This window comes from Lissotriton helveticus, chromosome 5_1 (assembly GCF_964261635.1).
Source record: "Lissotriton helveticus chromosome 5_1, aLisHel1.1, whole genome shotgun sequence".
In the NCBI taxonomy this organism is placed as follows: Eukaryota; Metazoa; Chordata; class Amphibia; order Caudata; family Salamandridae; genus Lissotriton; species Lissotriton helveticus.
The window spans coordinates 253,524,095-253,550,046 of NC_136065.1; the positions used below are offsets into that span (position 1 = coordinate 253,524,095).

The following is a 25,952-nucleotide window of genomic DNA, read 5'->3' on the forward strand; positions in this document are numbered from 1 at the left end:
GGTGTGGGGCACCAGATTTCTGGTACCAGTGTGCAGATTACTAACTTGGGATAATTTTATATGTTAAAAAAAGGCCACTCCACTGAACGTGGAGGTGTGAGGGCAGTGAGGATCAGCAGGTAGATACAGTATCCACTAAAAAGCGCAATACCAATGATAAGGTCTGATGGACACTTTGAACTTCAGATTCCTCACCAAAGAAGTACCTCTCCATGTGGAGGGTCTGTGGAGTAGACTCAGACCAAAAAGTCTTTCAGAAACAAGCAGGTGAAATGACCTTTCTTCCGGACCTGGCAGTCAAGGCAGTAATGATTTGTGAATGTACGCACTGACGATTACATTACAGACTGTCAGATGTCAAGGACAGGTGTTCCGCGAGCCAACGCAGTGGTAGCAGCCATAACCCTAGTGGAATGGGCTCTCATACCTTCTGATGACTGCTTCTTGACCAAGTGTGTAGCAGATCTTTATTTATTTATTTGGACATTTTTAAAGCGCCTGGTGACGCCAGAAGGCGTGTCCCCGCGCTATGGTAAGTGAGCAGTTGCCATCCCCCCCTACCCAGGTGCTATCTGCTAAAAAGGTGAGTTTTTAATTTTTTCCTGAACAGGGCCTCAGATGGCTCAAGACGGAGGTCTAGGGGCAGGGCATTCCAGCACTTGGGCGCAAGGTACCTGAAGGACCTCCCTCCCATCCGTGCCTTCCTAACTCTGGGCACCACAAGTAGTCCCGTCCGAGAGGACCGTAGATCACGGGTGGGCTCATAGTGAGACACCAGACTCTGAAGTGGCCCAGGGGCTTTGCCACTCAAAATGCGATGGCACGTGGAGAGGGCCTTAAACTCAACTCTCTTCTCCATTGGAAGCCAGTGGAGAACTTGGAGAGCGGGCCTAGAGGGAGACCTTCTCGGGAGTCTTAGCACGAGCCTGGCTGCAGCATTTTGGAGCACCTGAAGGCGCCCCATGACCTTGCCTGAAGCCCCCAGATAGAGCAGGTTACCATAGTCCAGGCGCGAGGTGACCAGGGCGTGCACCAGCGTCCTACGAGCCGAGAGGGGGAGCAGATCTAAAACCTTCCTCAGAGTTCTCAAGACACCGAAACACACCCCCGTCACCCGGCCAACCTGCGGGCCAAAGGCAAGGTCATTATCAAGCCACATGCCAAGATTCTTGGCCTCCAGGCTAGGTGTGGGGGCCTCACCCAGACAGGATGGCCACCACGCAGGCGACCACGCAGAAGGCCCGCCCCCCACCACGATCACCTCGGTCTTGCTGCCGTTTAGTTTTAAACAGTGTGCGGACATCCAGGCTGCAAGATCTTGCATGCAGTTCCTGAAGATGTCCGCCGCAAGGCCAGGGGAGCGAGATAGGGAGACGACCAACTGCGTGTCGTCGGCGTAGGACACAAGGTGTATACCGTGGTCTTCCGCGATGGTTGCTAACGGGGAGACATAGATATTGAATAAAGTCGGGCTCAGGGACGAACCCTGTGGTACGCCCTGGCCCAACTCGATCTCCCTCGAATAGCACTCACCCATCCGGACTTGGAAGCACCTATCAGACAGGAAGGACTTAATCCAACCAAGTGCAGCACCTGTGACCCCTCCTTCACTCAGACACTGTAGCAAGATGGTATGTGCTACAGTGTCGAATGCTGCACTCAGGTCGAGTAGGATCAGGGCCATAGTCTGGCCCTCATCCACGCCCTGGCGGAGTGCCTCCACTGCCGCCAAAAGTGCAGATTCCGTTGAGTGGCGGGGACGGAAGCCAAATTGTGAATCGTGGAGTAGCGATGCCTCCTCCACGAACTGCATCAGTTGCATATTGGCAACTTTCTCCGCTATTTTGGCCATGTAAGGCAGAAGAGAAATGGGGCGGAGATTGTCGAATTTCTCAAAATTCACATTGGCCTTTTTTTGCAGGGGGAGGACAACCGCCCGTTTCCAGGCCTTGGGGACATTCTGGGACAGAAAAGAGGAATCAAGCAGGTTACGAACATAAGGTTCGAGAACCTGCAGGCTGCCCTTAAGCCGACTGGGGGTCGTTGGGTCTCTTGGGGAGCCAGATTTAATTGACCCGCAGATGCGAATCAGCTCTTCTGTGGGCGGGGTAAGGAAGGAGGTAAACTGTTGAGCTCCCATCTTTTCCACACATCTTAATGCATAGGACTATCCACCTTGATAGGGTCTTCAGCATAGCCTTCCTTTTCTTCACCCAAGAGAACCTCACAAAAAGCAGATCATCCACACAATGTTCCTTGGTTTGATCGATATTAAAACTAAGTTGGGGTCCAGCTGATGAAGCATCTCCTCCTCTTTTGAAGGGTGAGGAGGAGCAAAGAATGTAGGCAGGGAGATAGGTTGCTCAATGCAGAAAGAGTCACAACTTTAGGCAAGAAGGCCGTCGAACTTCTCAATGTCAGTTTGTCTGAAAAAAGTGGAATAGGGAGGATGCACCAACAGTGCCTGAAGCTTACTCGCACGAAGTAGAAATGATTGTTATGAGCAAGATACATTTCAAACCAAAGAGATGAAATGAAATGCTATACATTTGCCCGAAGGGCATGCTCATGAGAAATGTGTAGACCTAATTAAGGTCCCACTGTGGCATCACAAACGATTTAGAAGTAAACATGTATGCCAAGCCATTTATAAATCTCATCACGACTGGTGATTTAAACAAGGACGTTTGGTCCGGCAAATGTAAAAAAGCCAAAAGGGCTGAATAATAATTTTTAATAGTGTCAACTGCAAAGCCTTAGTGGGTCAAGACAAAACACCAATCAACAGCTTGAATTGAAAAGGGTCTATCTTGTGGTTACCTCTCCAGGCCACAAACTTGCCCTATCAGCAGAAAATGGACTTAATGGAAGAGCGTCTGGCGGCGAAGAAGACATCCACCTCTTTCGGCGGCAGATAAAAAGCAGTGAACTGTTAACACTCCGCCTTGATGCATGGCGGTGTAGACTGCATAGAGTCGGATGGTGAACACTGCCCTGTTGCTCAGACATAAGGTCGTCCTGAAGTGGTAGCGTGATGGCAGGACAGGTGCTTATGCTCAGAGGCTCGAGGTACCACACTCTCCTGGCCCAATCTGAGCCACTACATTGACTTGGGCCCTGTCATACCTAATCTTTTTCAGAACTTGAGGTAGGAGAGGTAGAGGAGGGAATGCCTACTGGAGTTGTGAGTAGCATTCCAGTTGGAACACATCTCCTAGTAAGTGTTCTTGCAGAAACTTACAATGCACAAAACCTTTGACAATGCATGTTCTTGACAGTGGCAAGAAGATCATCCCAGGGTTCTCCCCAATGCCAGAACATGCCCTATACCGTAATATGTTGTTATGTTGATCTGTATAGTGCACTGATCACCCAAGAGGGTATCTAGGCACTTGGACAAGTATGTAGGTGTGTGATCTCAAGGTGCTTTTATTAGGAGCCAGGTCTTCAGCTTCTTGAGAAGCACAAGAAGTGAAGAGGAGGCTCTGATGCGTTGTGGGAGGTTGTTCTACATCTAGAGTACAATGTAGGAGAATGAGTGACTTCCAGTTTTGCTTCTACGGCTGTGGGGAGTGTGTGCGAGCGAGAGTGAGGCAGAGTGTAGGCATCTGGTGGGTTGGTGAAAATGTATGTGGCTGTTCAGGTATTCTTGTTCTGTAGGGGTTTCAATGTGTACATGAGAAGTTTAATTAGCTGTGCTTGTGAATGGGGAGCCAGTAAAGCTTCATGAGGTGCGGTGCAATATGAGTGCAGCGTGGGAGGTCGAGTATGAGTCTGAGTATGATTTACCCGCCATTTGTGTTTTGCAACACAAAGTCTACTGAGCTCATCCGATCTGGCATTCATGGACCACCCAGGTGGTTCACAATCAGGAAGATGTCCTAATACTTCAACCAACTCCAGAAGTGCAGAGCCTACTGGCACAGGGCCCTGGAACCCACTCCAACCTATGGATTCTAATTCCACATGGCAGTGGAGTGATCCGTGAGAACCTGCACCATCCTCCCTGTGACGGACAGTAGGAAGGTCTTCAAGGCCAAGCACATTGTCTATAATAAAAGCAAGTTGATATGGAGTCAGGTTTACATGGGAAACCGGAGTCCTCTGAGCCACACCTCCCACAGAAGGCATCCTCAACCTAGCAGTGATGGCTCCATCACCACCGTCAGCGCTGAATGGGGAAAGTAGAGGTGCCTGCCACTGGCCTAACTGAAGTCAAGTAGCCACCACTAAAGAATGTGTGCAGTCTCACTCGAACTTTGAATGATATCCAACAGGATTCCATGGTACTAGCCCCACTGAAACATCAGATTCCATTACAAAGTCTGCATATTTCACCTGGTACAGTAGATATGAAAGATGCAGGATGCCAAAAGGAGAAGATGTCTCAGTGCTGCTCTCTCCAAGGTCCAGGACCTGAGCTTAAATATCAAGATTATAGCCCAAATGTCTGGGCTCATTGGAATAGAGTGAAGGCCCCTGAACTGTACCGTATCCAGGACATCTCCAATGAAAGGAAGCCTCTGCCAAAACAAACAGACAAGTCAGGTGCGACTTTGGCTTGTTGATCATGAACCCCATTAAGTCATGAGGTTCGCTATAGTTTGGAGGTGGTCTACGACTGGGTGTGGCAAGACCAATTGGGGGAATTGGCTCCACAACCGGATAGCTGGAGGTCGATCGGTTAACATTGTGAGGCCCTTGCGCCTTCTCTTTGAATAGAGAGTGGTGAAATGGGGTTGAGTTCAGCTTTGCTTTCTTGTGCTTACGTTTGGACTTTTATTTTGAATTACCGGAGGGCTTCGACCTTGAAATGTACTTCTTGTGGGAGTGAGTATATGCTCTTGAGTTAGAAAGAGAGTGTGATCTATGTGGGACTCATAACTTTTTCATGTATTCGGTAATGATGTATGTGAATTAATGGAAAAATGAAATCTAAGAAATCACATGCGAGGAAACCAAATCATGGAAAAACTATTTTAAGGAAAGACACTTTTAAGAAAATATAAATTCATCGAAAATGAAAGGAAACATTTTAAAGGAAAGAAAATTTTAAGGAAAAATAAAAATTACATTAGACTTGGGTGGAGTTTAGGATTAGAGAAGAGTTTTTGGATTCAGGGATGCGTAATGTTTATGGGTGATCAGGGTATTGTAGTGTTTAGGAATGGGTGGACTTCAGGCATAGAAAGGGGAATTTAGGGTTCTGTAATGGAGGGAGTTTAGGAGTGGTGAAGGGTTTCGGATTTATCAGGAATGGGTGAAATTTAGGGTTTTTAGAGTTCATGGATGAGTGGAGCTTAGGGGTGTGAGGGATTTTAGGATTCATGGATGGGTGGAGTTTATGGCCGGTGAGGGTTTTTAAGGTTCAGTGATGGGTAGAGATTAGGGGTAGTAAAGAGTTTTTAGGATTCAGGATTGGGTGGAGTTGTAAGTGGTGAGTGGTTTTGAGGATTCAATAATGGGTGAAGTTTAGATGTAGGAAGGGGTTTTTAGGGTTCAGGGATGGGTAGACTTTAAGGTTGGTGAAGGATTTTTAGGGGGTCATGGAAGGGTGGTAAGTGCAGTGACAGTTTTTTTGGTTTAGTGATGGGCCGAGTTTAGGTATGGCGAGGGGTTTTAAAGGGATAGGGTTAAGTTTAGACATAGAAAGGGGTTTTTATGGTTCAGGAATAGGTGAAGTTTAGTGGTAGTGAGGGGTTTTACCATTCAGGGGTGAGTGGGGCGTAGGGGTAGAAAGGGCTTTCAGTGTTCAAGGTGAAATGATTTTAAGTCATGGTATTCCATTTAATAGTTTTTCTATTAAATCACATACAACTTCTGGAAACATACAGCTCTGCTTCTCTGTCCCAGATTGCTTTTGGATGCATGAGGGCACATGTTGCACCACTTTGAGTTGTGTCCTGAGCACAAGCAACAGACACACCTTGTGCGGATCTGAGACAGACTTCTGCTTTCAACAGTCACGGCATGCTTTGAAACCTGTAGTTTTAAGAGACAACACCGTTCCCTAGCACACATGATTTTGTTCGATTTCCATGATTCATCAGCAGGCTGACAACATTTGTGAGCAGAACTCCAGATCTGCATTGGAAGATGCAGAAAGAAAGGAACGGAAGTCAGTGGCAGGGGCAGCACTTATATAAAGCTCCCCTGAGTCACTTCCAGAGCAGCATGGAGCCAGCAAGGAGCTGCATAGCACCACCAAGCAGCCTTCAGGAGCAGTGCTTGAAAGTTTCTGGATGCAGTTAGGCACCTGGGGAGAGTTCTAAGGTGAGGAATTTGTGGTTAGAAGGACCCATCAGAAACATGGCGGTTATTTATATGTTTAATCTCGGTGAGTCTATACTCACACGAAGGCCTGTGAATGTGTTGAGGGCCTGGTGGAGATAAACTTTCAGTTACCTAGCTCAGAGTTACTAATCACATAACTTAATTTTAAAGCAACATTTTCTTATTTTCCTGTCACTCTGGGGCTCCTGTGCTGCATGAACAGGTTACTTAAGGTTACAAACTCATTGTCAGCATACAAAATGCTGATGGTGGGGCCTATCACCAGGTGCTTTTTCATTCATTGATCCAACCTACTGCAGTCTTCACTTTGTAAATTCTCACAAATGTTACTTTTTTATTAATTCTTGGAATTTTTCTGGTGCCTTAAAGGAAAGTAGGGTTTTGTAAACATACACTAAGGGGAGCAAGTCTCAAAGGGACCCTTACACTTTTGCGAATATGTTACCACTGTCTTTAAAATATTGCTAACTTTTCAATGGTTTGCAAATGGAATTATGGTCACAATTTGGAAGGGAAGCACTAAATATACCCCTCAAAATTGCAAACTGATATGCATTTCTACACCGATTTTGCGATCCGGTAAGCCTTTGCCGAGTCGCAAAATGGGTTAAGTGAATACCAAAAAGTCATTTTGTCCTTACAAATTTACTAATTTTGCAAATTGCTGGATTTGCAACTGTAAAATGGCCTATTACATGTGGCCCTTTGTTCTTAGGAATACCATTTCCATGGATCCATCAAGTCTGCTTTGATTACACATACTATATTCTTTTGAAGCAGTAGTTTACACTGTACCGGGATGCCAAATAACTAAAATGCTCTATCTGAGTAAGGTATTAAAGACTCAAACTCTAGATGTAGGACAGTTCTGCTAGTCATAATGCCTGCCCATATTGATATTTGTACCTGCATATCAAATAACCAATTTATTCTATTTTATTAAGGTGCACATGACTTAAACTCTCTATATGAGGTAGTACTATGATCATGTCAATCTCCGCCTTTCCCTCTTCAACTGTGCAATGGGATGCTGGTACTTACCGGAGTCCTCGGCACTCTGAGAGAGCTCAGGAAGTTTACGAGGAGGCATAATTGGTGCTTGGTAGTCCAGATCTAAAGGGAAGACTCGCTCATAGGTGGGATTAGATTGGTGGATTTGAGTCTGGTTGTTGGTGATGCTGTAGCTGTAGAAGGACAAGCGGATTGTGGCATCTTCTTCCAGGATTCGCCGTGGTGCCTATGGAAAGAGTAAGAAGTGAGAACATTTTTCATAAAGAAGAGGAGGTCCATACACAAGAAATCCCTTCTGAGTCCTGAAATGTGTTGATTATTCACAAGTGCATAATGAGATGATACCAGCGCAATAGGATTGGAAGCCCGGTGTGTTCCCACTGCTCACCATGGACAAACTGAACTAGCAGTAAAACTGAATGTGAGGCTTCAACAGAAGAAGGGAAGCAGTCTGTAAAGCGACAAGTACTTTATGCCCAGGAGATGGAATAACACAGAAGCATCCAGAATCTCCATGTCTGTATTATTGTGTCATTCAGAACTTTGGGGCCATGCTCTTTCAATTAGAGAGAAAAACTGGATGAACTGATGTGTTGAAGCTTTTAAATGATATTGTTATTAAGAACAAACTCAACAATTATACATAACCTACTGTTTTTTACATTGCACCTCCACTCACTTTGTTAGTCTTGTTTACATGATGAGACTGGTGGTGAAGTTCTAGACAATTTATAGGCCTAAATGATAAATGGTTGGAAAGAGAGGAGTTGGATTCGTGAAACTATTTAGTGCAGACCAGACAAAAGCAGCTCACAGGTGTATTTTAGACACATATAACATCCAATTCTATTCTTCTGTGAAAGCAAATCTGTTTCAATGTTCTGTATGTCGCCAGTCTGCTTCTTTGCATCCAAAATACCACAGGATCCATGAATGTTGTGCTCTATGAGTACCTTAACATAACACAACATAACATATTGCTGTGTATGATACATGACGAGCTGCTACGGAAACAGCACTTGTCGACAAGGGGTTAGGTAGAGTGGCAAGGCCCAGCAGCGCGGCTGCATATTTCCAAACAGCATGTAAAGAACAATATTTTTTTAGGACAAACATCCTCATTGAGGGTAGAGAGAAACAAGCAGTATTGTCCACAGGAAAACAATGAAGGAGAAACTGAAATTGTGGAACTATCTGGTGGAAGTTTCCAAACGCTTTACTTATCAGTTAATCAACAGCAGTGTGGAAGTGCATTTATACATGGAACACAGAACCATTGGGCACAACCTCAGCATAACACTGAAGCAATAAAAAACATAGTCATATTGGTGTCAGACATAAAGCCAGAAGTTATGAAGAAGGGACTAAGGGCCATATGTGTGAAGCAAATTCGCATTCGCAAAAAAATTTGTGATTCCTTATTTTGCTATTGCATTTAAGGAATCACAAATTTTGTGATTCCTTAAATGCAATGTATGTAGCAAACAAAATTAGCAAAATGCCCTTAAGGAATCGCAAATTACCACCAACTTCTAGTTGGTGGTATGTTGCGAATTCCTTGAAACATGCAAATTTTTGCATTTTTCAAAGTGCCATGTGACGCACATACATGTCCTTAGGGCATGTATGTGCGCCACAAGCGCACCCATGCATATTTCAGGGGTGCAACAGGGTGTCCTTTGGACACCCCTGCACCCTTGAAATTATTCTCAATTTGCGATTAGCAAATTGCGAATCGCAAATTGAGAATAACTTCCCATTCATTCCTATGGGTCTCCTGGCCCATAGAAATGAATGGGAAAGTATTCCTTAATTGCGATTCGCAATTTGCTTATTGCAATTAAGGAATTCTAAGGAATAGCAAAAAAAATGCGATTTTGTACATACAAAATATCTTTAAAATCGCTATTTGAGAATCGCAAATGGGTATCTTGATACATATAGCCCAAAGTCCCTAATCGCTTGTATGAATAATTTGATCATTCTCTATGAGCAATTTGGATGCATGTCTCCGTTTGGGTTAGTTTCAAGAGATATAATGAATTTCATTCCATACCTTCTATAATATTCCTGCTCCTTCCTTCACTCTTACCTTTTCCAGTCTTTTCTGTATATACTGCTTCCAAAGGATTATTACTATGACAACCAACAGAAGCAGAATAATGGCCACCAGGCAGCCAATCAGAACGGATGTGTTGGACTCATTGGGTTTATCCACTGGCCGACTGATGGTGAAAGGGGATGTTGTTTCTGCAAGAGCAAAATGAATTCTCTGTCATGATAAAAGAGGCCCAGAATTGGGACATTGCATAGTAAATAACAATAAAGTGCATCTTCCAATTAACAGATTAAGTGCCTGATTTAGAGTTCGGCAGACTGGTTACTCCATCACAAATATTACGGATTTCCCATGTACATATTACAAATGCCATTGGATATAATGCTCTTGTCATACAGTGGACAGGATATCCACATTTGTGACAGGGTAACGCGCCTACCAAACTCGAACTCAGGCCCTAAGAATGGTGTGTGTGTTATTGGGTGTTAGAACAAAACCAAGCAGTTTCACAGGTATGTACCTGCACACCACAATAGGGAGGGACAACACCTGAAGGGTGAAACGTGGCATTACACCTTTGGTAAAAAAGAACTCTACGAGGTTCTAACAAGCAAAATCAGATCACACTCTGTTCAAAAGTTTCGGATTAGCAGCCATCGCTCCTGCAGGGTTCAGTATCAGTTAACACTATTAAAAAGCTGTAGTTGTAGTGTCTCATTAAAGTTCCCCTTAAGCCTTTTGCCTTTTGAGAACAGTTTGTTTGGCCTCTAAGCCCCCGGAAGCCAACCCCATCTTGGAGATTGTTGTCCTCAAGTGTCAGGCCTTGTGTTGTGTTTATATTGACCTTTGCCTTTCCCTTAGCCTTGTCCCCCTTAGGTTCCCGTCCCCTCTTCCCTCGCGACAGGTCCCTGCTTGTGCTAGCACTGTGATGTAATCAGCTGGTATTCTAGAATGCCAGATGATTCCAATGACAGTTGGGACGACCGTTGTCAGTTTCTGCCCAGCTGCCCAGCTGCCTACTGCGACGCACTGCTCCTGCATTTCTGGTGTGTTGTCTACTTATCCTTTCTACTAATAAAGGATTTACATCAACATTGTGTACGAAGCTTCCTTACACCTTGGTTGAGCCCTGAAAGAGAAAATTATATTGGTCTGTTCCCAATTAAACCTGAGAGGAGAGCTCCGCGGGGTGCCTAGTTGCATCCATAAGAGCTGCCTGCCAGCCTCTACATTTAAAGTGATGGCCAAAGGCTTGGGGTTGATGGAGCCCCTTCATGCCTGTATTAGCTTGATTAAATATAGAGTTCACAAACATTAGGCATAGTTGTCACTGGTATAAGCTATTGCACACATTAGCATACATTATTATCAAAGGCTTAGCGAACATTAATGGTTCTAAGGAGATTGCAGAATATTTTTTTTTTATTGTAAGCAAATAGTTAGTTAGCTAAGGTTGCCTGTAAAATGTTGGTGCAGATTTACCTTAATTGTTTAATAACTTTGTGCGGGATAGAGGATGTGCGCTATCCAGAGAGGACAACCCATCCATTGCTTCTTCTTCCTGTGGTACCTTTGTTTTGGCTGTTCTGAATGGAATACTCATACTTCCTTCTAAAGAAGCCCTTGGAGCGTTCAACCGAGCCCCAGCACTTAGGATTTTTTATATGATAAAAATGTAGGCAGCTGCTTGTTCAGTATAACCTCAGAAAATCCATACCAATGCGGAGTACCATACAGATTTTCTTATTTACTGATACACCTTTACAAATGAAATCTACGGAGGAAATACAGGATTTGTGATTTGTTGGACTGTACAGAATGAGACAGCAAGGAATAAACAATAACAAGGTAGAAGGGCACCCTACAAGGCACTGTATGTCTGTTTCAGGGGATAAGAAATATGATCACATCATCCCACACGCTTACTGGTGACTGACATAGAAACATGCACTCAAGTCACCCTTAACATGTATCATCGTGTGCTCAAGAGTGATGCTTGTTATCACCTATGTAACGCTTATGACATCGCCAAGGCAGCTGAGCAGAGAATGTCTGGTGTAAGGCCTATAATATGCGGGACATGTGATAAAGGTACATAGAGTTAAAAGCCCTATTCGTCTTTGCGACGTCAGTTATGTATCATAAAGAAGTCTTTCTGAACACTGCAGAATACTCGCAGGTGAGGAGTGGAACTGAAACACCTCTGAAACCCCCTAGGCTGATCACACTCCTCTCCTGCCTGAATCTATGTTGTCGAAAAGCCCTTCAGTATCATTAAGGGGCATGCAAAGTGCTATGTGTGGGGCTCCTTACCAACGGTTTTCTGTTTCATGCATTGTAAATAATCAGTTTCACTGCTCAGAAGTCTCATGATTTTACTGTGGGCTTTGAGTGGGGTGAAGAAAGAGTAGGGTTTCTAAAAGAGACGTGGTCTATGTAATTATTCAAGAGCGAATCTCTAAATTTGCTCACAAAATATGCGACCCCCTCAAGGTGAGAAATGCATAAGTGAATAACATTTGTTGACTATGGGAGATACAGAAGACCAAGACCCCACGCTAGGCACTGTCCAGCAATGAGCACGAAAAATGCCACCTCAGAGAAAAAAACAAAAAATTTGCAATACCAACGTCTGCCGCTCCTCTCACCCACCGACGAACCAAACAACAAAACCAATAGCAAGAGTCATGGTGGAAGATGGAGTTGGTTCGAATGCTCTAAACATGATGATTGATGATATCTAATAGTGCGTACTTCCATTGTACATTGTTCTAATATTATTTAATAATTGTTTTCCCCAAGGTAAGGAGATATGTTGTAACGTGTATTGTTGCTTTGCATCCTTTTCCTTAGCTACCTGTTCCCTGCGGCTCAGCCAGTATGTGTGGTGTGTGTATGTGTGGAATGTTGCAATGCTTGATGAGGTAGTTAAATACTGGAGTGCCTGGTGTGGTTGAGAAAGAGACAGTTGGAGTATATGGGTTGAGCAGCAAGGATGCTACTTCTTTTTGGGCTGAACGGCTGCTCTTATTATCCTACTTACCATCCTGTAACTAAGCTCAATAAACCTCTTATCTATAACCTATTTCATGGCTACCTATGGACTTCTTCTGGAGTGTAACAACTGGGGAGAGGGTAATTGTCAAAGGCCACTAGTCATCGCTGCAGTCCCTCGTCTCACTCAGTTACACTAAATGTGCGTTTGCAAAGTCTACTAGTGCACGTGTATTATTTTCAGTCCGATCATCTCAGACGGTGGGAAAGGCACAGCCACGGATTTAAACAACAATCTCACAATAACACAGTATAGCGAGATAACATTTAGCTCCATTGCACAGATGCATGTGAGGGAGGCGTGATTCACTAACTGTCTATTAAGCCGGGAGCAGCCGGTCCAGTAGTTTGCACACCACCACCCCAACCTTCAGGGTCAACTGCGGAAACCCCTCGGGTCCAAGATAGTCTTGGGCGACTCCAACACCCCTAGTGTGATTAACCAGGTCATGGTCTGCCCCGCCGAATTCATAAAAGCCGCAGGGCACCTAGAGGAGCATGGACCGCAGGAAGCAGACAGGGCCGGATTGAAAACCAAAACCGGCCCTGGCAAAGTGCTCGGCCGACCCCCTGGTGGTGCGACCGAGCGCTTTGTCGGGGCCGGTTTTCTGCCGATTTTGTTACAGGGACGATTTTGCAGCTATGCTGCAAAAACGGCCCTGAAACAAAAACGGCCCCCAGTGCCCAAAACCGGCCCCCACCCTTGCGGCGCACCGGGGGATTGCCCGGTGCCCGCAACGGCCAGTCCGGGCCTGGAAGCAGATGAGGGAAGCCCCCGAGATTTACTGGAACTAAAAACAGACCCCTTGACCGGCAGTGTTAGTCCGTCTCCTCCCACCGCCACGTGGCTGGTGGCTGACCTGACAGATCCCTTCTTCCCCATGCAAGAAGGGGAGGCGGCGATGATCCTCACATCTGATTTAGAGTGCTTTATGGGAGGACGGAAGTCACCGATTGTGTCACATGTACACATCATCGAACAACACAAGCATTGGCAAAACCGCGTCTCTCAAATAAGCCAGACGCTGCTATCTTGCTGTAGCACAGCATGAAAGAAGCACCAGGATTGACTTGAGCAGGCGAACTCACCACTCATTAGTAGACCAGCAGTTGCAGCTTTGATCAACTTCGCTCTCCTAATTTGAAGCCGGAACAAAGCCTCTAGTGTGCATGTCGGGCTGGCCAGTAAAATTCTCCGTCCAACCCAACATGCACAATTTGTGTTGTGCACTGGCTGCTACCCAGGCCACCACCTGTATGTGCTGTCACTCTATTGCTGAAGCCCCACCCCCTTCTCAGTCACTGATGCCACTGCTGAAGGCTAACTGCCGCGGGGCAGGCCAATTTCTTTAAAAAATGCCATGTTTGCTAAATGTTGTTGACAGCGTTACATTTACATGTAGTAGGGGGGCCAGAATATTAGGGGCGTAATGCCCCAATGGAGAAATCTCCCCTGATTAAAAGCCCTCAAACCACTTACCATGAGGCACAGTGGTGGCCCAGCCCGGTGGGCACACTCTTCCTTTTCACCAACTTTTATTATGTTAACAAATTTCTTTGTGGCACCCCTTGACTTTCTATGTTTGGTGGTCCAGCATCTCATTTACTAGCACGCTAGCTTAAGGTCTTTGTAGTCCACTGAGAACATTGAACACTCTAAGGCTTTTGCTCCGATGTGTATTGGTGTGCGTCTATTGAACTTCCACGTACATGCATACATTTAGTGACACTATACATTTGCCACTCAGGTTCAAATGACACTGTCAATATAGTATTTTGCAACTACATCAATTAATTGTAAACAAACATTTAGAATTTCAAACATCTTTTAAATAGCCGAAGTGATACCAAGTATTTCAATTACGGTGGTAAATGTATGATCCTTCATTTTCAGCAGCACTGACTGTATAAGTAAAGCTTTGTGAACATCACAGCTTTGTGAACTCTAACATTCTGTATCAGTACTTCTTGCATTTAACACTCTGTCTATTCTATCCTAGTCACATTCTAAGCTCCGCAAACAGTAAGCACTTTGCAAAGATTAGAACTGATCACTAACATTCTGTAGTGTTAGGGGAGGAGGGGCTTGGCTCAGTACTGCATTGTGTTTACTTCTGTTTTAACTGCTGCCCAGTAAATCTGCATGGCAGCACCCTTCTCATTTTGAGATTACTGGTACATTATAGTGAAATAAAAAACCTCAAAGTGCACTTATATCTGGAGATGTTTTGGGGCTAAAGAACATCAGCTTTGTAGGGAGTCGAGACTCAAAGGCCTCTATACGGAAAAGAGCCTGGTATGCCTACATTGTCAGAAGGTCTCCACTTGCATAGAATTCCACAGCTTCACCGTTAGATAGGAAAAGGATCTTCCACCCCATCTACTCCAAAGGAAAGATGTTCTGTCAAACATTACTCCCAGATTTTGCAGGAAGAGGAAGAGCCCCAAGTTTGCATGACCAGCAGGAGCTGGAACACAGTCTGGTCCTTGCTAAATATCAAGACCTCAGTTTCCTCTCATTTAATTTGAGGTAGTTGGAGTTAATTGAATTCCCTCCCTCTCTCATACATGTTTAGAAATCAGCTGATACTGTATGTTCAGTGATTGTAACCAATGAATGTAAAGGCTGAAGTGTTCCCATATTATGATGTGAGTTTTTTAATACAAATATCAATTGTACATTAGAATCTCCCAATTGCAAAGTAATCCCATTTATTTTTAAGATTAATTATATGAATTCCTTTTAAGGAGTTCTTGTATATCAAAAATATCATCCCAGAATACCCTGATCTTAGTGCAGTGGACCATTACATGGGAACAGTTGGCCGGAGCGTGTTTTAAACATCTGAAACAATTCGGTGAATGGCTTATATACATTTTGGAAATAGCAGCAGGTGTACGGTACAATAGCCATTTGCCAAAAAATAACATTCTACGCCAATTGGCACCCCTCCATGTGCTAAAATTAAATTTATTAATAGTCCTCCAGGTATTTAAGGATAATACATGATTCTCTTGTTCCTGCCATTTTTTAATTGCTTTGAGGCTTAAATCCACCACCCTACTTTGAGTGAAGCATCGTTTCCAATCCCCGGGTTTCCTTAGCCCTTCATTCATGAAAAGGTCGTTGGTCAGTGGGGATGACAGATTAAACTGTAGGGGATCTAATTGCCCCAAAATGTTATAAATTATACTATAAGACCCAGCCAACAAAAAATTCCCATGGACTAAACGCGCCATCTCTGTCGGAGTTATCCACAGTCCATTTTTCAAAAAATCGGTTACTTTAATAAATCCTGCCCTGACCCAATTTTCGACTATCTCTGACCCTACTTTAATCCCTAAAAACGGAAATACGTTAGACAACAAAGTTGTAGAATTAAAGAGGGGAAGAAAATATCTTTTGAGCATAGCAGTGCGTACTAATTTGGGAGATTTAAGTACCTGCAAGGGGGGGGGGAGGGGTCTGAATTTCGAGGCAAATTAGATCAAAAAAAGAAATTAATAAACAAGTTTTGATCGAGAGTTTGGTTTTTAACCTCATGGCTGCTTGAGAGATCCCTCTGCTGTGCTGGGCCATAATGTTAATGGGTGTGGTCATGACGAGCTCAGCTCGTCATGAGCACCCTAGAGGTATACCTCATGACGAGCTGAGCTCGTCATGAGCATTGAAGGGGTTAAATGTTGGCAGATACTGCGCAAAGTAAGCATTATAGTAATCCCTAAGATTTGGTAAGGAAAGACCTCCCTGATCCAATTCCTCACAGAGGGTGCCTATTGCAATTCGGGGTGTTTTTTCGCCCAGACAAAAGCAGAGAACAGAGATTCAACTTTAGAAAAAAAAGCGCCTGACAAAAAACAAGGGATAGTAGAGAACAAAAAATTGAATAAAGGAAGAACAAACATTTTTATCAAAGCGACCCGGCCAAGGATTGGCAATGGCAATGGGTTCCACCGTGTGAACATTATACAAATTTTTTGAAGAAGGGGATCGAAGTTAAGACTATATAAGTCTTTGACTGAAGCTGAAAAAAAAACCCCAAGGTATCTTTTCGGTTTATTATTAATACAGCTGCATATGTCTGGATGCAATTCTGGATCTCTGCCTCCACATACCAAGATTTCCGTTTTCTTTTTATTGATCCGGTATCCCCCCAAAGCCTCAAATTCTTCAAAAAGCTGAAGTACCCGTACTTGTGATTGTAATTCGGGTTTAATTCGCAACATAATATCATCAGCGTATAGCTTAATCTTGGCCATTAAGGGGACATTAAGCCTCACATCAGTGTTGATAAGATTAATGACCAGGAAAGCATGCCTCAAACTAAACATATTTGCTCAGCTCACATAAAACTTGTTTAGAATAAGTTAACCTCAAAGGGCTGTCTGGGCTCCACAAGCCAGGCCTCCTGGCACTTGGTGCTGTCTAGACGCGGAAACACTTTAATTTATTCTATGATATTTAATATTGTGCTTATACGATCTGTCTAAATATTTATATTTTTTTAATTGTTGTTCAGCCAAGACTTGGGTGGGCATTCCTGCTTTTTTGATAATATGAAGAAATTATTACACTGCACCTACACTCATTCCATAGCCTTCTTTTAGATTATGCCTCTGACCAATCACTCATGTCATCCTAAATTGAGAACTAAGGACTATTTAGTAAGACTCAATTTTTGTTGTGGATTTGGTCTAGAGAGAGTTGGTGACTTGGAGCCATATCTTTTACCCTCTGGGAAAGCTCGTAGGGCCATGTTACTGGCGCCACAGAGAAGCAGCCTGAAACACACCAAATCACGCTCCAAGGAAATGTTTAGCTAAGCCTCCGCTAGTACTGGGGGACTGATTAAATTATCAACCCGACCAGCCTCTCTGTGAAAAGTAAAATGGTGAGTGGCCACAAAAGTTGATACAACTCAAAATATGGTACTTCTAGCAAATTAAAATGAAATTAATTTTAAAAAATCTATTTATTAAATATTGTAATTGTGGGAGAGGGGAAACAACCTTTACAACGCAACTTTTACAATGCACTACCATTACAACGAAACTTTTACAACGCAACATCCATTACATAGCATGCCATTACAACGCAACCATTACAACGCTTCAACGCATACCATTACAACGCATGTCATTACAACGCATACCATTACCATCCAACACTTACCCTACTGTTGCACCCCCTGGAGTTAGAATAGTAATTTTTACCCCTACACTATCCAACACTTACCCTACTGTTGCACCCCCTGGAGTTAGTATAGTAACTTTTACCCCTACACTATCCAATACTTACCATAGATGCAATGTAATGTTATGCGTTGTAATGGTATGCGTTGTAAAGGTAGTATGCATTGTAATGGAATGCGTTGTAAAGGTAGTTTTTAAAAATTCGTTGTAATGGTATGCGTTGTAATGGAATGCGTTGTATTGGATGTTGCGTTGTAAAAAATGTGTTGTAAAGGTGTACGTCGTAAAAGTATGCGTTGTATGTCATACAACCGTGGGAGAGAGAGGTATAGACTTGATGGGGTCAGTGAGGAAGGGAACACAGGAATAGAAATTGAAAAAGAAATTTAATGATTTAGCGAACCCCAGTTTGATCAGGTGTTAATGGCTTCTATCTTTTTCTAAGGTAATTGTTCAGTATCAAAAAAACAATCCTTTGCAGCTGAAGCTCACAGCTTTGGAAAAGGATCGGAAATCAGATCAATCCCTTGTTGTCTCACCAAAGGAAATCTGGTAATTCATCAAAGAGAGTCACCGCCTCTGCCCAAATTCCTCTCAACTATGTATATCTGAGACAAATTTGGTGCCCCAAGAACTTCCTAGAGACAGAGAGTTCCTGCCAATCTCCCAGTGCATCTGTGCCTTGCCTGTCTCATAGACACAGTCTAAAAGAGTACACAAGTTTTTCTAGGCAAACGTCTGGAAAAATTGTGCCTCTTTCTATTTTATACTGAAAGGAAATAGCTTTGAATATCTTGTTAGTCCAAGCCTGCAACATTTAAAGAATGTTGGGACCCACTGAGTGTGATGCAACAGGATGCTGTATGAACATTTGCAGGAGGACAGCTGCCCCTATTTGTCAGATAAGAACTGTACAGAGAATATTATTGAATTCAACAGGGCTGGTCGAATTTCCAGAAGATGTTTTAAAATGAGGTATGTTGGAAATACAGTGGCCCTACCCGCTGGGTCACAAGTACAAGTATTCCTCCCTTCCACTCATTCGTATTCACAGTTTCATTATTTTACAAAGAGCAGGTGAATTGTAGTGCCCTTTTTGCTGTGATCTTCTTTTTCACAGAAAGACATATTCTTTGTGCTGCCCATTACTGTGAGTCCATCCCACCAAGGTTTTCACTCTCTGCTCAAGACATTCTTGCTCTCAGAGTACCTCTACTATTTTTATAGGCAACTGGCACCTCAATATATAGAAGCATTTACACAGGAAGTGTTCTACACAAGTGATCTATGTACTTAATGTAGCAAAATGAAGGAGAGAAGCAGGACCCATTTCCCCCACTAGTATGACTGCACACACTACCGCTAAATCCAACTCAGTGGCAGTTACCTTGCTTTTTGCACAATACCAGAGGGTACTGCAGATTTTATTCTTTCACCGAATTAAGCAAAAAGCAATTTGATACTTAGCCTGTAAGCATATGTTTGTAGTGTGTAGTGCTGCAGATTCACATGGTCAACATACTCCATCTAGTGTTGGGCTCAGACATTTGCAACTTGTTTTTCTTCAAAGACGTGTGTGTAATGAGGTGCAGTGACTTCTCTCTCAGTCAGCAATATGCATGGGCACCGGCTCCATTGTTAGATTGTTTTCCACACAGCAGGTGTGTATAACGATGGAGAATTAGACAAGAAAGTTGGGTAATCATCCAAGAAATGATATACAAAGAGTTAAGGTACATAAATGCGGGAATGTGCATCTGTAACAACCGAAGGCTTCCATGGAGGTGGGTGCGAACATGTGGATCTACAGACTACAAGCTACAAACAGCTGCTTACATTGTAAGCCATATATTCCATTCGTAGCATGTGTGGGTGTAGATACACATGCTCTGAATAGACTGTAAAGCAATGCCTCCTCCACCGCACCCTCTCCCCGAAGAGGTGGTTAGCCGGAGGATGTTGCAGACGACTGAAAAAAAGTTCTTAGAACAGCAAGAGAAATTCTAGCTTGTTGGCGTGCTAAAATATCAACACAATAGTACTTGGTAAATGTGTGTGGCGTGCACCATGTAGCTGCCTTACAAAATGTCAGCTATGGGGATATTTCCAAGGGAAGCCATAGTGGCTCTTTTTCTCCAATTGGAATGCAGCCTGGGTGGGGCTTTATTGTAGAAGATGGTTTGGATAAAGCTGATTATCCATCTGGCTATGCCCACCCTTGTTAGAGTATGCCATGAAATATTTGGTAAAAGCAGCAAAGAGCTGCTGTGTTTTGTGAAAAGGCTCAGTCCTATCAATGTAATACACGAGGGCACATTTGAAATTAAAGGTGTGAGGTGGCCTTTTTGCCACTAAGTGTTGCTGAGGGAAAAAAAACAGGAGCTCAATGGTCTGATTGAGATAGAAGAAGCATACCACCTTGGGAAGAAACTTATGGTTAGTCCCGAGGACAATACTGTTGTTATGAACTTGAAAGAAAGACTATTCTAAAGTGATGGCCTGCAGCTCACTAACATGCCTTAAAAGTACTATAGCGACTGGGACCGCAACCTTCCAGGAGAGGAGTCGTAAAGGGCTGACAGGGACAAAAGATACCCTGGGTGGCATAACCTGTTTGAGTCCTTTCATGAAACCTTTCATAAAAGGGATTTTGAATGATAAATAGTGTTCTGTGTTCTGCGAGTAGGCTGCTTAAGCAACCATGTGAAGGCATGTGGACCTGATTTTTTTTAAGTGGAGAAGATATCAGGCATCTTGAACTACAGCGTTAAGGGGGTTCAGGGGCTTGGAAATATAGTAATGGACAAACGTTTTCATTTGGCCACATAAAGTCACATAGTATGTCTGCGTACTTCTTTGAGGATGCACATGACTTTTGGCAGAGATTGAGATAGCTGAATTAAAAGACCTCAGGAATCAAATTGCTAGATTTAGCAGCCTGGAGTTGGGGGTCTTTGGTTCTAAGTAAGAAGGTCCATCCTGCTGGGGAGCTTCTTTTAGGGGCTCATGGATATCTCCAGAAGGATTGAGAACCATGAATGTCTGTCCTACTTGAGAGCCACCAGGATGAGAGAGAGGGATATTTGCTGAAGTTACGGACCACACAGGGAAGGAGTGAGACAGGAGGAAAAGCATAGGAAAAGAACCCAGAGCATTTCATCAGTAGATCATTGCCAATTGACTATGTGTGTGGGAACCTGGAGGGAATGTTTGAGATTTAGCGTTTTAGGCGTTGGCAAAGTGTTCGACCTTGGGGAACCCCCAACGGCAAAGATACAGAAGTAGGGCTTATGGAGGAAGTTCTCACTCGTGGACGTGTTTCTGCCTTCTGGTGAACAGGTCTGCAAAACCATTGTCCACTCCCCAAAGGTACTGTACCAAAATGTATGTGATGGTGAACTGCCCATGCCAAATAATTTCTGCTATGCCGATTCCTGTGATGAGTGTGTGCTGCCTTATGTTTGGAGATAATATATGGTGGCCATGTTGCCTGCCCTTATCAGGACTACCACTGACAAAAGGCAGTGAGAGCTAACAGGATGGCAAACGCTTGAGGTAACGGATGTGTGAAGTTTCTTCACTTCAACAACATTCATCTGTTGCAGATGTGCTCCCCATCCTGCGAGTGTGACGTCCGTGATGATGGAACAGTGTCCGTGAAGAGCTGGCACTAAAACAGGCTGTTGCTTTTTCACTAATTGCAGAGAACGATAGCTGCTGGCCCATATCAACACTAGATTGCCTCATTGACCCTCTGCCTGTGACAAACTGGGTTGATACGCATTGTTGGAGTGGACACATGTACATCCTGGAATGGGGAACTATGGCTATGCAGGAGTCCATCATTCCAAGAAGGCATATAACTGTTCTGAATGGTAGATGATGATTTGGAGGCAGTATCTTCAGGAATGTTTTGCACTCTTACCTGGCTGGGGTAAGCCTTGCTAGTGACTGTGTTGAGTACGGTCCCCAAGTTGGTTGGACCAGAAGAGGCTGGAGGTGAAACTTGACAGTATTTATGGTGAAGCCCAAATGATATAGTGGCTTGGATGTGAGCGGGACACTGTTGTTTACTTGAACTCTCGATAAGCCAATTGTCTAAGTAGGGTAGTACGTGTCTCCTCTTTCCGAGATGGGTGGCCACCACAGCGAAGCATTTTGTGAGCACTACGGGGACAGTGGTGACACAGCATGGTAACACTTTCAACCAATAACAGCGGCTCTGAGCGGGATTGATGGATATGTGGAAGAAGGCATTCTTCAGATTGAGTTCAGTCATGAAGTCGCCTTGCTGCAGCAAAGGGATGGCATTCTGCAGAGAGACAATGTGGACATGTTTGGAGAGGATGAACTTGTTGAGGTACCCGTGGCCGAGTACAGGCCTTAGAGACCTGTCTTTTTGTGGATTATAAAGTATAGAAAGTACACCACCTTGCTGTGGTGCTGCAGTATAGCAATGTTTCTATTATCCTCTTGAGAAAGAGAGCCTGAACTCCTTTTGAACTCTTGACAAATGTGTTAGTGTCCTGGGAATAGGGTGTATCTGCTTGGTGGAATGTTCGGTAGGGCTGAGGTGAGCTCCAGGCAGTAGTTGTGCTCTATGAAGGAAAGAACCCATTGGTCGGAGGTGATCTCGTCCCAAAGAGTAAGAAATTATTGTGTTCTATCCAGACAGGTCTTGTGTGTTTGGGGGATGGAGAGGGGGTTGAAGTGGAGTAATAGGAAATCTCTACTTAGTGAAGTGGGCTCCTTTAGATGAGCCTACTTGGCCCCTACCCCTTGTGTTGTTGTCTCTGTATGCCCCTCTAGAATACCCTGTGTTAACTACCGATGGTATGGTTGTTGCTGCCGCTTAAAGGAGGAGGGAGATTCTGGGGAAGTTGTCTTACTGCCTCTGAAATAGTAGTGTATATATGAAGGGCACTCATGGCCTTGGCTGTGTTTTTATTTGAGTTTTTCGGGTATGTGGTCCACCTGAGGCCCGAAAAGATGTTTGCTATCGAATGGCAGTTTTAACGGATGCTTCCGTACCTCAGCTTTAAATACAGTGACACAGAGCCAGGCATTATGTCTGACCAGGATGCTGGTGCAAACTCCCCTGGCGATAGTGACCGGCACAGCAGACCGAGGCATTCGATATGGTCTTTTCCTCTGTAACCAGCTCTTGCCCACTCTGGGATGTGTTTGAGAAGGTCCTCCAGCTCATTGAAATGAGCCCAGGTGTATTGAGAAAGCAGGCCAACCGTGATGGCACTCCTATGTGTGGCTATTTGTGCTGCCACTCTAATTCCTGCTGTGTCTAGATTTTTACTCTCCTTGTCAGGAGGTGAGGTATCCCCTGTACCTGAATGTTTTGCCGGTTCACAAGCTGTATGGACTTCGAGTAAATCCAGAGATACATGACCATGCTGCAGCAAAGGGATGGCATTCTGCGACTGAGTAAAGGAGCAGAATTGAGGATCCAAATGAGTTCTTCCATACCACGGGAGTCGAGTGGTGGAGTTGGCCCAGCTATATGAGTTGTTAGGTGCAGAACTCTGAGCCCATTCGGTACACGTCCAAACTCGATGGTGGCAAAAAATCTATTTACCAATAGAGCTGGTGCTCATGCGCATTACCAACTAAGGGAGGAGTCACTATACCTCGTGACTCGAAAGACTTCTTCAAATAAAATCAAGTTGCCAACTTATGAGCCCAACCATCAAAGGCAGGGCTACGCAGAGTAGACTCTACACATGCTACGAACATTAAATTTCATTTTCCTTTAGCGGTGGGGAGATCAATTTGCCACATAAATGCAAACCTGAGACCCCAAGTTATACACTCTCAAAATTTAATGCAATCAAAAGGCCTTATTTAGAGATTGGCGGGCCAGATACTCTGTCACAACCATTGCAGATGTTCTGTATGCAGTATCACAAATGTACTTTGAGCTATGGACACACAATAAAGCTGATGACATCTCTGTGTAGAGTCCACCAACGGAAAATAAGCCCCTGGTCCCTTTTTATATGAAAGCTAAAAAAAAATCTAAAATATTTTTAAATATTTCTAAGAGCAAAATAAACCTCATTGGTTGGAAAAAGTGCACTCTCTACGTAAGTTTTGTCACAAATGCATAAATCACACATTTCTCACTTGGAGTAGATGAATTCTGAGGTTTAAATTGCATTGGGCATACTTGCCATTCCAGGAAACAGGTACATTACATGAATATGAATAGGAGTGAAAGGGAAAAGATGGAAATATGAAAATTGGAGGAGAGATCATAACAGCTGTAAATGCTTGAAGCTGAATGCTGGGTATCTAAAGCAATGGATGAACAGCCAGTAACAGGTCAAATATGGGATAGCAAATAATTAAGGTGAGCAAGCAACAAGATTTGTAGGTTGGGAACCGTTCTAAGCTAGCAGAACAGGAAACAGCTGGAAACAAGCAGAAATCTGCAACAAGGCACAAAAATATATCCAGAATAAATGTCACTATAAACAATAACATCACTATGAGGTAAAATAATTAATAATAATAATAATAATAATAATAATAATAATAAAAACATTTATTAAGCGCCTGAATACACTAAAACAGTGCGTCTCCGCGCTAGGATGCATTTCCACTAAAAATAAGAATAGAGATCACCACCTACACAGGGGAAAGAGACAGGGGGAAGGGGAACGCTAGGAAGAAATTAAGCTATAGGGAACAGATAGGTCTTGAGTTTCTGTCGGAACCTCGTTTCCGACGGTTCCATACAGAGCTAAACAGGAAGATCATTCCTCTACTTACTTGCCAAGAACCTGAAAGAGCTCCCACCCATCCATGATTTGTAAATGCCGGGGACCGAGAACTGCATACTGCCCATAGATCTCAAAAGGCGTTTCGGGCAATTGGAGATGAAGATATACCAGCAGGCTGATCGCATAGAGTACAGAACAGGCCATGGTTTAATGGCAATGACATGGAGGTAGTATACATGAAGAATTGGCAGTGATTCTGGAATAGGTAGTGGGATGTGTAAGTTGTTTATGCATGTATGGTTTGCCTCAATTAAGGGTAGTAGAGACAATTTCTTTTGTCTCTTGCATGTTAAGATCAATGGTATGCCTTGCCCACTTGTTGTTTCTCAGGGTGTCCTCGAGGCAGATTTACAAAGAAACTAGAAAATCATTCTCTGGAGTCCTTAGATATCTGGGATCAATGGCCTCCATAGGTGATAGGGAGTTTAGGCGAGTGATGGTGGTGCACCTGATGTAGTGTTGATAAGTTACTCCTGGCTATGGGCTCACTTTTCTATCATTCCCCATACTCTACAATAAATCCATCTCCACTGTCTAAAATACTGTAAGTGTTCTGGATTTTGGGCTAGCAAGGGTCCTCAAGGCAAGCTGTCACTTATACTTATTAGTGGCATGCCCATATTTTCCCTTGAGGAGTGTCCGCATTAGGTGCCTGGCACTTTTTTTAATTCATTTTCAAGAGTGGGCATTGTTAGACTCTATTTTTCAAATAGGAGGCTCAGGTGCTATGGTCAAGGGTTGAGGGCGTCATGGTCTCTCTTTAGGTTGAAATCATACACAAGGGTGAAAAGAACATAGCGTCTGGAAGTGGGTGGAGTGGATTCAGAAGGAGAGAGAGACTGCAAAATTGAAAGAGAAATTGGGGGAAAAAAAGAGAGGGACTGGAGACAAGTTAATACCAGGGCACCAGTAATCTCAAATCATTACACTATCTGGCCGAAAGTTTTATGGTTTCACGCCTATCCCTTGCTTTAACCACCAATCTCTGCATCCCAACTAGAAATGTACCATTCATGTGAGTGGGTGGGCAGTGGTGGCTCCACCCCTTTCTGTGGTAATGCAACGCTTCAGGCCAGGGAAATCCCCACAACCCACTACTCTAGCTGATACTTCCACTAACTGCTTTCACTGTATGCCTGTTGCCATGGCTACAGTCCCTGTCCATTTGAATTAAAGCCCAGAAGGAGTGAGTAGTTAGCTCCAGCAGATTTTTGGGTGGTCGACGGATCTTTTGCATACACATGAATGGACCTTCTGCCTACAAGTTTTTCCCATTCTACAGGGGACCTAATGTAGAATTATTTATAACTCCATGGTATACCGCTTCCCAGAATTACCCGTACCAGCGGAATCTCATGTGGAGTATGTTTCTACCGCACCACCGATACTCTGGTAGTCTTGATGGAAACCTCAATGGTCACTGCAATATACTTACAATTATGCTTACTTCTGGTTCGGGCTAGTTTCATTATTGCTTTTTTTTTTTTTTTAAAGAGTTTCACCTGGTTACTAAGGTCATTTGGAGACTAGACAATACTAACAAT

General features: G+C 43.8%; 1 protein-coding gene across 2 annotated transcripts in view; it reads right to left on the bottom strand.

Moving 5' to 3' along the window:
* Positions 1 to 25,952, bottom strand: part of LOC144754406 (discoidin domain-containing receptor 2-like) — a 436,005-nt gene that overhangs the window by 35,555 nt on the left and 374,498 nt on the right. For both annotated transcript variants that reach the window (XM_078642135.1, XM_078642136.1), the window contains exons 12-13: positions 9,398 to 9,555; positions 7,336 to 7,531 (exon numbers count right to left, since the gene is read on the bottom strand). In XM_078642135.1, coding sequence (XP_078498261.1) covers positions 7,336 to 7,531; positions 9,398 to 9,555 — 354 coding nt within the window. The remainder of the gene's footprint in view (positions 1 to 7,335; positions 7,532 to 9,397; positions 9,556 to 25,952) is intronic.